The 11,675-nt window shown below is 31.3% G+C and overlaps 1 protein-coding gene across 1 annotated transcript; it reads left to right on the forward strand.

Annotated features, from left to right (window-relative positions):
• The first annotated feature begins 11,297 nt into the window (after nt 1-11,297).
• On the forward strand, nt 11,298-11,675 carry LOC133291061 (uncharacterized). Its single transcript, XM_061489242.1, has one exon. The coding sequence runs from the start codon at nt 11,298-11,300 to the stop codon at nt 11,673-11,675; it is 378 nt and encodes a 125-aa protein (XP_061345226.1).

The raw sequence follows: 11,675 nt of genomic DNA on the forward strand, positions 1-11,675 counted from the left end.
ATAAACGGCTTTGCCAAAAGGGATGTGTGCGCTCACAGTGACAGCATAACAGTAAGAGAGAGAGAGAGAGAGCGTATTGTACCTGTAGATTTTACCTCTTATTTATAGAGTTTACCTGTAGGTAGTGGATCTGGACCTTTAGTGTTTATGATGATGGCCCAAGTCCATATGTTTAGTTGTCGAATTAGGATTGATATCTTTGATGGATATCCTTCCATAGTTGTATACGATTTTGTATCTTGGATTGCCCCTGGTTGGGCTTGTCAATTAATGGGCCTTATATATGGGTTCATAACACCATTGATCCATCTTTGTACAGTTATGATTTAGTAACCGGAGAAAAAATTATCTCAAGCAACTTGTGAAACGATAAGCCCTATATATATATATTATTAAATAATATCTACTTAGTTACAAAACTATTTAGATGTATTAGACTTTCTTTCTTCCGGTTTTTTTAGAGCATTTACGATATGTAAATAAGAAATTAATCATTTGAGATACGGTTAATTAAACACCCAACCCTTTTCTACAATATTTGCTTTTCTTTCATAAATATGAGGAGAATATTTTTACAACCAAAAAAATTCACTACTAATCCACTATTTATCTAATTATCATTGGATCAAAATTTTCTCTGTAACATCCCACGTGCTGACGAGGGCGGGGAGTGATCACCGGTGTGAAAGGGCACAGACAAGGAGCGGCTCCTGATAGGCTTCCCGCGAGGTTACATGAATGAATCGAATCGACACCCGAAAGAGATAGATTTCAAAAACTGTGCAGATATGAGACTATACAGTTGAGAATAACTTATAAGAATTAATTGGTACTACCTATACTAGCAAGATGCATCTATTTTTCGATAGTCCATAACAGAAGAACTCCATAGTTAAGCGTGCTTGATTTGCAGTAATTATGGGATGAATGACATCCTGGAAAGTGTGTGAGTGAGGATAAAAATACACTAAAAAATCTTATATTAATGTGGAGATACTCGTTGATCTCTTTCCATATATATATATATATATATATATATATATATATATATATATATATTTTGGGATCAAGGATGATACGCTTAAGAATGTGACCTCCTTCTCCTTTTACCATCACACATTAGAACAACAGGGTTTGATATTTTTTAGGTAGTAGGATATAAAATTATCTCTAATACACACATAAAAATGAGTGAGACTTATATGAGGCAACATGAAGAAAAAAAAATATGGGTTCCATAAATTTTTATGTATGTATGTAAGAGATAACTTTTATCTCATATAACAAAACAACATCTTTAGAATTCTTGGTTTTAGAGAACATTATTATTTATGGGTTTTATAAGAGTTATGTTGTAGGAAAAGTGATTGTGTAATGATATAGAGATTCGTTTTGCATGCCGTAATTTTCTTCTTTTTTTCTTCAAAAAGTGTGGGTCCCACACAATGTTGTGTGTGTAAAAAAATTTATTGTGTCATGTTAAATGACAAATGCAAACTCCATTATTTATACCATCAAATGTGAAAATTGCAATAGAAGAAAATGACATCTTTGTTTACCCAAAAAAAATAAAAAAGGACATCTTTTAACAAAAGGCAAATTAAAGTTGGTAGGTATATAATGCAACTAAGGTGGACTACCCCATCATTTTGCATCCCTCACTTCAGGAAGTGTGTCGGCGCTTATTCCACAATGTTCAAAGTTGAATCCCGTCAATGCTTACTTCTTCTAACTTTACTTTCTCCACTATGGTAGTATACCTTTGGTACGGTGGGAGTATTTATTATTTTATTAAGAGTAGAAAAATATGAGACGCGGCTAAAATCAATTATAAATGAATGAATAGAATAAATATAATTAAAAAAATATTTTTATCCAACTTTAATTATTGATGTACTTAAATATTATTACTACGAAAATACTCAATATATTTTCCCACTACGTGCTGTTCGGAAGAATATTTTCAATGTTATGGAATCACTGAGTTTTTGATGTATCTTTCACATGCATATGACACATGTCTTATTTTTTATTAAATCACTCTCTCATTTGATTTTAAAATAATTTATTTATTAATAATTTGATAAAAATAAAATACATATCACATTATAAGTGAAAGATGTTTTGAAAATTCAATCATTTCAATGCATCCGTTCCGTGTCCGGGAAGTCTATTCATGAGGAAGTTGACGATGACACAATGACTTCCTGAATTTGAACTTTTCCTTAGGCTCAGTTTGGTGTTGTGTTATTATCCAAATGCTGCTATTAAAAAAGTACTCTTGATTACAATTTAATCAAAAGCAGCGGATATCAGTGTTTGTAAATTATTTACGATGGTTGGTCCTTGTAATATATATTTATGATAAATAATTGTTATCATTAATACTGTTTTGATGGACCCGATTTTTCATTAAAAAAATGATATATAACTTGTGTTCATATATTGTTCCCATGACATAATGTGTGGTTGTGTTTGAACTTTCGTGGAATAGACTTGATACTAGTGATATTAAAAGAATTATCTGTGTGCTTTGGTAGAATAAGGGATGAGGCACCTTTAAGACACTATGACGCTCAAGACAATAAAAGTGATAGTGTTAAGATAAAAGAGATATTTTTGTTGTTTCATGAATAAAGATGAAGACCCCTCTTGTATATGGCAGCTGTCCAATAATTTCCTTAAAATCTAGGATTCTCATTTAGTAAACGAGTCCAATGCATAATGGGTTTTAAATGGATAGTATGTCCAAAACCACTTACTTTTATTGATTTTTGCCATAATGACTACTAATAATTATATTGGAAAAAATATTTCTATTTATATTGTAATTTTTTTTTCCACCAAACTTATATATAAGTGAGTGAATCCTTTTACAAATGCAAGAGAGAGAAGAAGTCAGTGATATATACTCACTTTTATATGAATGTAGAAAAAATATTTTTGCAATAAAAACAAGAATGTTAAATCCTAATTATATATTACCTTTTCTGAAATTTCCGTTGCCATTTAATTTTTTTTGAAATGGTAGACTTACTTAAATAAAAGCATAAGACATTCTCATTAGTACCAAAGTTCTATTTGGACCGAAAAATGATAAAGTAAGAGAAAGTTAGAAAGGATCATAAATATTTTTCCTTTTCTCTTCCAAGGTTTTCCACATTCTTTTATCGTAATACTAATATAAGTATTAATATTGTTTCCCTATAACTATTTTTTCGTTGACTTGAACTTTTATTTTTTGTACAAGTCGTTGACTTGAACTTTGACATTATATATTATAAACACGTCAAATCCTGAGCTTAATGATGAGCCTTAGCATTGCAAAAGCCAACCAAACGCTGAGTTCAAGCCTAATTACCATTTTCAAAGAACTAGTTTTATATGTTGCAACTGATTATCAAAATTCAACTTTTCTCTTAGTTGTGTTCAATTTATATCAGCCATCAAAGTCAAGGAGTATTAATTTTTTCTCAATAATTTAAGTACATATGTAGTAATACTAAATCTCATGACGAAAATATAAATCGGAAGGTACTAATTGTATCCAAAAAAAGTTGTAGTAGTAGCAGGGGCAATGTTTAGAACCATATTCTTAGCAATGTTTTTAAAATTATACCAGTCATTAAATTTGTGAAATCATTGATTCACAGTTTATTGATTCAATTGTAGTTAAATACTAATAATCGAACCATTAATAGTTAGATGTATGTCTTTTAATTTAGACAATATATAAAGTAAAAAATTTATGAAAATAAAGTAAAATGAGATTTTAAATTAGCATATATAAAAAGTCCATACTATCTGTCCTGGAAGATAAAAAATTTAAGGGCAATATTACTCTTATGCAATAGGAAAAAAAATTTATCTTATGTCCATACATCGATACTTGTGCCATTTATTTTTTATTTTTTTTCATTTTTTTTCTATTGGGTTCCACTTTAAATTGAGTGTGTAGGAGATAACAAAATTTTTATGTGACATAAGACTACAATTACCCAAAATTTAATTATAAAATGTAAAACAATAACCATTAAACAAATGTTAAAGGGTTTTATTATTCTTATGTTGCTGAAAAATAAAACTTTCTCCAGATGACCCATCATAATTCGCGTTTCTACTTTTTTTTAACACATGTGTGGGCCCCACATTTGTTTTGTCTCTTGGCATGAGAGAAATTTTTTTGCAGCAACATAAGACTAATAAAACCCAGTATTAAATAAGCAAAACAAAAAGGATAATTATTATGGCCCTGTTTGGATATTATTTCTAAAATAGTTTTTTGATTTTTAGAACAAAAAATCGTTTAATAAGTCTTGTTTTGTAAAAAAAAAAAATTTTAAAAATTGTAACTATTTTTTTATTTTTAGAATCAAATTTAGAGAACATGTCTGAGTTGTTTTTGTTTTGTGTTTTAACTTTCAAAACAAAAACAAAAAAACCAAAAAACACATGTTTCTATAACTATTCTACAAAATAATATTTTTTTAAATCAAAACACAATCAAACAGACCCTATATCATAGGGTGTTCGCGGGCTGAATTGGATAGGTTTTAGAAGCAAAAATCATCTGATCCAATCACTTTGGTTTGATCATAAATCATCCATTCAGTTTGGATCTTTTTCTTCAAATTCGATCTAATCTAATTCAATCTTATTCGGTTTCGATTGGATTAGTTTTCGGTCTTTTGAAAAGCCTAAAATTTGAATGATGATTATTGTGCAAATAACATATCTTATGTATGTATTGGCTTTGTAAAGTTTGTATAATGATTATTGTGCAATATAGAAGTATTAATAAACGATAATCTAATTTTCAATATAGTACAACAAAAAGTTAAAACTGGGTAAACTCGGTTTCAAGTATCTATCACCTATTGGATAAGAAGGAAAATTAGACAATGACAAAGTAAAGAAAATTAATCTCAATTACTAATACAGAGAGATCTTAAAACAATTTTTATTTCAGATTTTGGCACATAAGTTTTAGGGGATTACTTCCCTCGATCCTAAATAAAGTAGGTCCCACCAAATTTTAGAAAAAAGCAAAAAAGCAAAAAGAGAGATACATTTTTCGAAGTGAGAGTAATATGAGAGATCAATCTCATGCAACACAAGAGTATGATTTTCCTAAGTTTTATAGTAGTACACATTCACGTAAAAATTATTATAAAACTAAATAAAAACAAATCCTTAACTCAATATTCAAATGCTATATTTATGCAGCAAAAAATTCATACTTTTGTAGTATACTATCCAAAAGTTGAAATCACAATGACGGTAGTAATGAAAACTTGCTAGAATGTACCAATAATTTTTTTTGGGTTTAGCTTATGAGTTAGTGGGTTTTGGGTTTAAAATTTTTTGGACTATGATTAGAGAATAGGCCCAAGTAGGTAGAAAGAGATTAACATATTGGATCTGTTTGATTTGATTGATTTTCACCAACCAAACCGATAACCGATCCAATCCAATTAAAATTTGCGATTTTTATTCGATTTTTGATTATTTTGGTTATCAATTTTTCGATTAGGTCACTATAATTCGAATCGGTTTGGATCGATTGATAAATGCCCTTTTATATCACTTACTACTTTAAAGTCTTATATTAATTAGACTTTAAACAAAATATCTAAGCACATCTTGCTTTATTTATATAAGGCCTTATATAATAATGTCAATATAGATACTCCAAATGACTAGCTAGGGGCCAATAAAGAACCCAATTTTTCAATGTCCACTAATTAACGGAAATGAGAGAGAGCGAAACTAGGGGAAGGGGAGGAAAAGTTGCCAGTTGTAGGTCCCAACTTGATTTTATGGGTCCTTGACTTTGAAAATGTTTGAAAAGAGTTGTCTTTCATTGACCGTTTAAAGTGTCTCATTTTGAGCATAAGAGCTTGTGGGGTGTTCAGGAAGGAATTTTTTGACACCCGCAATTCGAGTTGTGACCATACAATTCATGAATCTTCCTTGCAGTTTGACGGATTTGACAACAGATTATAAAATAAAAGCTTATTTTGCCCTTTGCTTCTCGTTCTTTCATTTTCCCCCACTCTTTTCTTCTTCGCTTTTTCTTTTTCAGGCATGCCATGTTGCATTATAGAGGTCTGGGTTCTAGAGGCATAACCTAGGGAGTTTGAGTCGCCAGGGACGAATCACAAAAAGTTTGGCTTAGTGGTTAGCATGGCTAAATAATTAATTAATGTGATAGGATATTATGTGTATATTTTTTTATATCTATTTTTCTCCTCCACCAATGATGTTGAAAAAAAAAAAAGCTTAGTAAGCATCTTAATTAATACAATGCCTAGCTAGAACCTTTCCGTCCATGCTGCAGAATAAAGCAGAGAAAACCACAATTTAAGCCAAAAAATAAAACTAACCACGCATAGGCACTAATCTAAGCTTGTGTAGGTAGTATTATTATAAGGGAGGGTTATATTTACAAATTTTTTTTACAAACTATAATATGTACTAGGGTACGAGTGTAAATAGGCTAGATTAGACTAGACTAGACTTTGCCTTAAATAGCCTAGGCCTGTGTAAAATATTTTAGGTTTAATCTGGCATGTTAGCTTTATATAGGTTCAAATTATAAGTCTGGTCTGACCTATATTTAAAAAAAAAGTGTTAGCCTAAGTCTGTTAGCCTGTTTAAAAATATTAAATATTCAATAATTAAAAAAATTATTAAAATAATATTACTTTATGATTTAGAATTATTATAATAATAATTTTATTTATTTTATTTAAAATAAATAATATAATATGAGCTAACCTATAGGCTCATAGGCCCGACATGTAAAAGAAAACTTGTAGCCTATTTTTTAAATAGGCTTTTTTACAAGTCTAGGTCTGCTCTATTTAACTATGTTTAATAGGCCGAGCCTGACCTGATATAAGTTAGGCCGTAAACTCCCTGTAGGTCGGCCTAGCACATTTATACTCCTAACTAGGGGTAGTATATTGTATGCTGGAATATACTACCTCTAATACATAATATGATACATAAACAAAAAGTTTATAAATATAACTTTGAAAAACATTAACATAATTGAAGGAATCATTTAGACAAACATATTCTTACAAATTAAGAGTGTTGCTGTAACTAATTAACAAGAGCATGTGAAATGCATAAATGAGAACTTTAACATAAGAGGTCCATGTGAACTGGACTAGGCACTTTCAGGCAATCATGGGGCGTAATTTAGGTGGAGAAAGAGAAAAGCTTAATAAGGAAATTAGCTATGACAATCAAGTGCGACCATTAGGTAAAACCTACATGCCAAATGAATGCCGACTCAAACAACAAAATGATGTGAAGGGATTGTTATAGGTTTGTCGATTGATCATAAAAGGCAAGGCCAAATAACAAATATAATGTGCCTTATGTTACAAAAAAGACATGCCTAATTGTCAAACTCCATTGACCCAGTTGTTCCTCACCTGCTTAGCATGCATGGGATGAGATCCAAACATAACATGTTCACTGAGTTTTAGCATATCTATCCTTAAGGGTCAAACAAAATTATTTGTACTTAACTATTCCTTTCCATAAAATTTGTGTTCTGGTGCGCGCCAAGGAAAAAAAAGATTAAGGATGGAATACAATCCCCCGTGATACATTGCATTGGGGGCCACGAGGAAGGAAATGGAGACTTTACATTGCTTCCGAAGAAAGAAAAGCTTCTTATTCCGTAATGTTGAATTGATTGCATGTGGCGTTAATTATGAGATTCAAATTTGACATATCAAAAATAAGAGATGAAAAGGTTTAGGTTCGAATCTCATGCCATGCCACCTTTGTATTCAAAAATAAAAATAAAAAATAAAAAATAAGAGGTGTTCTTTTAGAGCGTAGTTTAGAGTAGACTTTAGAGGATAAAGTGCATATTATAACTATTTATTAAAAATATCAATAATGATTGAAATTGTGATAAAATATTTCTACATGTAAAACAAATAATAAAATTGTTAAAATATACTCCCTTGATTTTCTGATCAATTGTTGTAAATCCACACTTTATTTTTTAAAGTGTATCATTCACTTTGAAAAAAGCCAAATTCAAGTGATTTATCATTATCTTTTCACTCCGATTACATTTTTATTGTTACGGTAGAGCAAGAAAGTTTTATTTCAGGAGCATATAGCCAAAACTAGGAAAAGAGAAACCCATAGAAATTTGCTCAGATAATCTTTTTTATACCAACCATAATTAGATCCTACGGGTATTCTTATAAGTTTTAATTCTTTGAGCCGACTATGAGACTAATTTCAAGACATGACTTAGTCACAGTTAAATCTCTTCGTCTTTATATTTGGTAGGAATCAAATCCAGATTTTTTCCTCACCTACTCAATCTGTGTCATCAACTGAACTACACTCGTTGGGTAGAATTTACCTGATCTTAAATCTTTATGATTGTTGTATATATATGATATATATTAAATGCGAGTACAAAAGTATTTATATCAAAATTTTAATGAATTAATAATATAATACATTTTAAATTGAATGAAAATTTGATATAATGCATCATATTCTTGTAATCTAGTCCATCTTTTTAGTTTATTTGGTTGAATTTGGTACTTGAAACCAAAATTCACTTGAGTTAGGCGAATAATTTACTTTATTTGGTTGAATGTACTGCAGATGGCAAACCAAAAAAATAGACAAGACAGTAAGAAGGAAATGTGTTCTAATGTTTGGCATGTGGGTGGTGGTCAAAAAATGTCGATGGAAACACCACGTGAAAAATACAATTCAGTGGGTTAGTCGAACCAAAACCCATTTCGAAAGGGCCTTTATAAAACTGCTTATATCAATCCGGCGTTCGGTAGTACTTAATTTTTTCAATAAAAGATTTATTTTTAATTTATAAAAGCTGGTTTTGGTAAATTGTAATATGTTTTGGTATAAATGAGCCTAATTATTGTTGGGAGACTTACTATAATACGGGTCAAAATACATACTCTCTATCATTAGTGAAGGACCTTAATCTAAATAAAAAAATTTAAGACATTGAATATATGCATCCTCTTATTTATATGGCCCTCACTTATTATATTTTTATCTAATCTGAACTTTATTACTCACATTTAAATTTTTAATATTTATAACCATTAATTATTTCATTTCCGATAAAAGAAAATTTTGTATTAATCATTTTGTCTATAGTCATTTTTTTTTATCATTCAGTGCCTTTGAACTTTTACCAAATCATCCCCATTAAATAATGTGTTCGGTGTTTATCTTTTTAAAAGACATAGAGTTTGTGGCTATAAAAAAAAAGGACATGGAATTGTGTCATTTTAAATAAGAAAAATATATAATTTTATGTCATTTAAAAAGACAAATACTTTTTCCTTAAATAATAGGTTATATGTTACAAAATAATTATTTCACGAAACTTTTTGATATGGTCCAGATCACCATGATCCTTCCACTAAGAAATTGACACCTAAACCAATTTTTTTTTCTCCCTCCCCTCTCCTCTATTCTCAACCCTTTATCTCTTTCTCTCACCTCAGTCTCCACCAAATTTTTTTTGCACCGGAAACACACAAATATTGCTCTTATTTCACATCCGTTTTGATAAAATACTATAATTTTTTAATATAATCCAAGAAAAATATATTATCTTAAAATTACTTTTCGATTAATACATTCAAATATGAAACTGATTTTATCATAATTGATTATTAAATGATTTTCTCAGTTAATATAAACACACCTTAAGTAATTAGTAAACAGTATCATGATGGTACTTTACCTTGTGGTTTCCCTTTAGCAGATTGAATGTAATACCTCTTGTTCTACTTGATGAATTACTTATTACTTTTTACAACTAAGAGTGAGAAATATAATCCAGATTAAAAGGTTTTTGTTTTTTTCTTTTACTAATATCCACACAAGCATAGTTGTGAGATTAATTTTTTTAATCAAAGGTAATTGTTAGGTCATATCCTTTCTAAGGTGGGGAGTTCAAGATTTGAACTCCTAATATTACAGGTAAATTTTGTGTCATTCACTTCTACTGCCATCAACATAAACCATTGGGTCGAAAGAAGGGTTTTGATCTAAATGGATCGTCTAATCCAATTAGGAGATTGTCATTCAAATGGGGCCTTAAGTTGGGTTGAATTTAAAAGAAGTCCCAGAGATAAATGGGCTAATCATCTCAAAGCTTGAAGGGCAAGATTTGATGAGAAATTTGATTTAATATTTTTTGTTCCCAATAATACTAATACGACTTATATTATCAGAATATAATTCATAATTTTTAAAAATAAAAATAAAAATTCCATAGTCCTTTAAAGTTTAAAAAAAACTAGTGCTATACTACCAATAATAATAACCCGTCGAGCACAATTATTATACAAATGGAAATGGAGTTCGAAATTGAATTGGAACCAAGCCCAGCATTGCAGGAGTCTCGTAGCAAGGTTGCTTTTAGAGGTAGTGTTTGATGAGAGACACATGCTATTGAATAAGATCAGTAGTCACAAGACAGGAATAGTATAGAATGGTTATGTGTTGACGACAATATTGGCAGTGTCTCAACTCTCAACCAAAGACAAATAGTTTGGGGGAGGAGGATTGTCGTTTCTAAAAATAAGGTCGCAAGAGGCACTTAGAATAAAATTGGAAATCAGCCTCCTCAGACTGCCCTTGGTTATGTTTGGGTTTTAGAATCAAGGAATAATTCTTACGCGGCCTGGAATTGTACTCGCCAAGTAATCAAATCAAAGATTGTCAACAAATAACGTTCCAAGTTGCTGGACGAGTATCCATCGTCGTTAATGAAACTGTTCAAATTTGCCATCCTCCCTTGATAAAAAGGACAAACTCAAGAATGCGCATGGCAATTGGCAATGACAGTGAGGTTCATGTCCTATTGTCCTCGCGGTCTCTGTTTTTTGTTTTTTTTTTTAAAACAATAAATAGCCCAATCGAATGCATTTCACATCAGGGCAGTGTCAGTGTCACGCAAGTTCATTTTCGTTTAAAAAAAAAAAAAAGTCATTAAAAAAGCGTGCAAAGAGAGAACCCTGCCGTCCCGGAAATATCTTTATGTATTCAATTCCATATTTTTTTTTTATATTTAGAAAAAATTTCATCAAAAATAAAATAAAAATTTCCTCCTCGTTAAATCTTTTTCAATCTGATCATGCCACGTGTCCGTGCTTATCCTTTTCCCCTTGAATCTCGCTATAAAGTGGTATTGGGGCACCTACAAACTTAACCGTTAATCAAACCGTTCCCAAACAGAAGAAAAAGATAAAATTCCCAAAATGGCCGCAACTTTGATACCCATCCGCGCCATCGGAATCCAAGCGTCCGCCACCTCCCCCCACCGCAGGCCCGATCCCGATCGCCGTAGAAGTTCCTCCTCCAACTGGTGGACCCCACTCTTCGGTTGGTCCTCCGAACCCGACTACATTGACTCCAACAACAAAGCACCGAGTCAACAGCGGGACAACTCCAAACCCGATCCGGCGACCACGGAGTCGAAGCCGTCGAGACCGCTCTTCGCCGGTGGCTTCACGGAGGAGAAGGCGAGGCAGCTCCGGATGATGACCGTCGGGACCGAGTCCTTTCACGATACCATGTATCACTCCGCCATCGCTTCTCGACTAGCCTCCGACTTCAAATCCCTCTCCGATCCGTAA

Source organism: Gastrolobium bilobum, unplaced genomic scaffold (assembly GCF_033153095.1).
Source record: "Gastrolobium bilobum isolate Gb01-03AN ecotype WA unplaced genomic scaffold, APGP_CSIRO_Gbil_v1 utg829, whole genome shotgun sequence".
NCBI lineage: Eukaryota > Viridiplantae > Streptophyta > Magnoliopsida > Fabales > Fabaceae > Gastrolobium > Gastrolobium bilobum.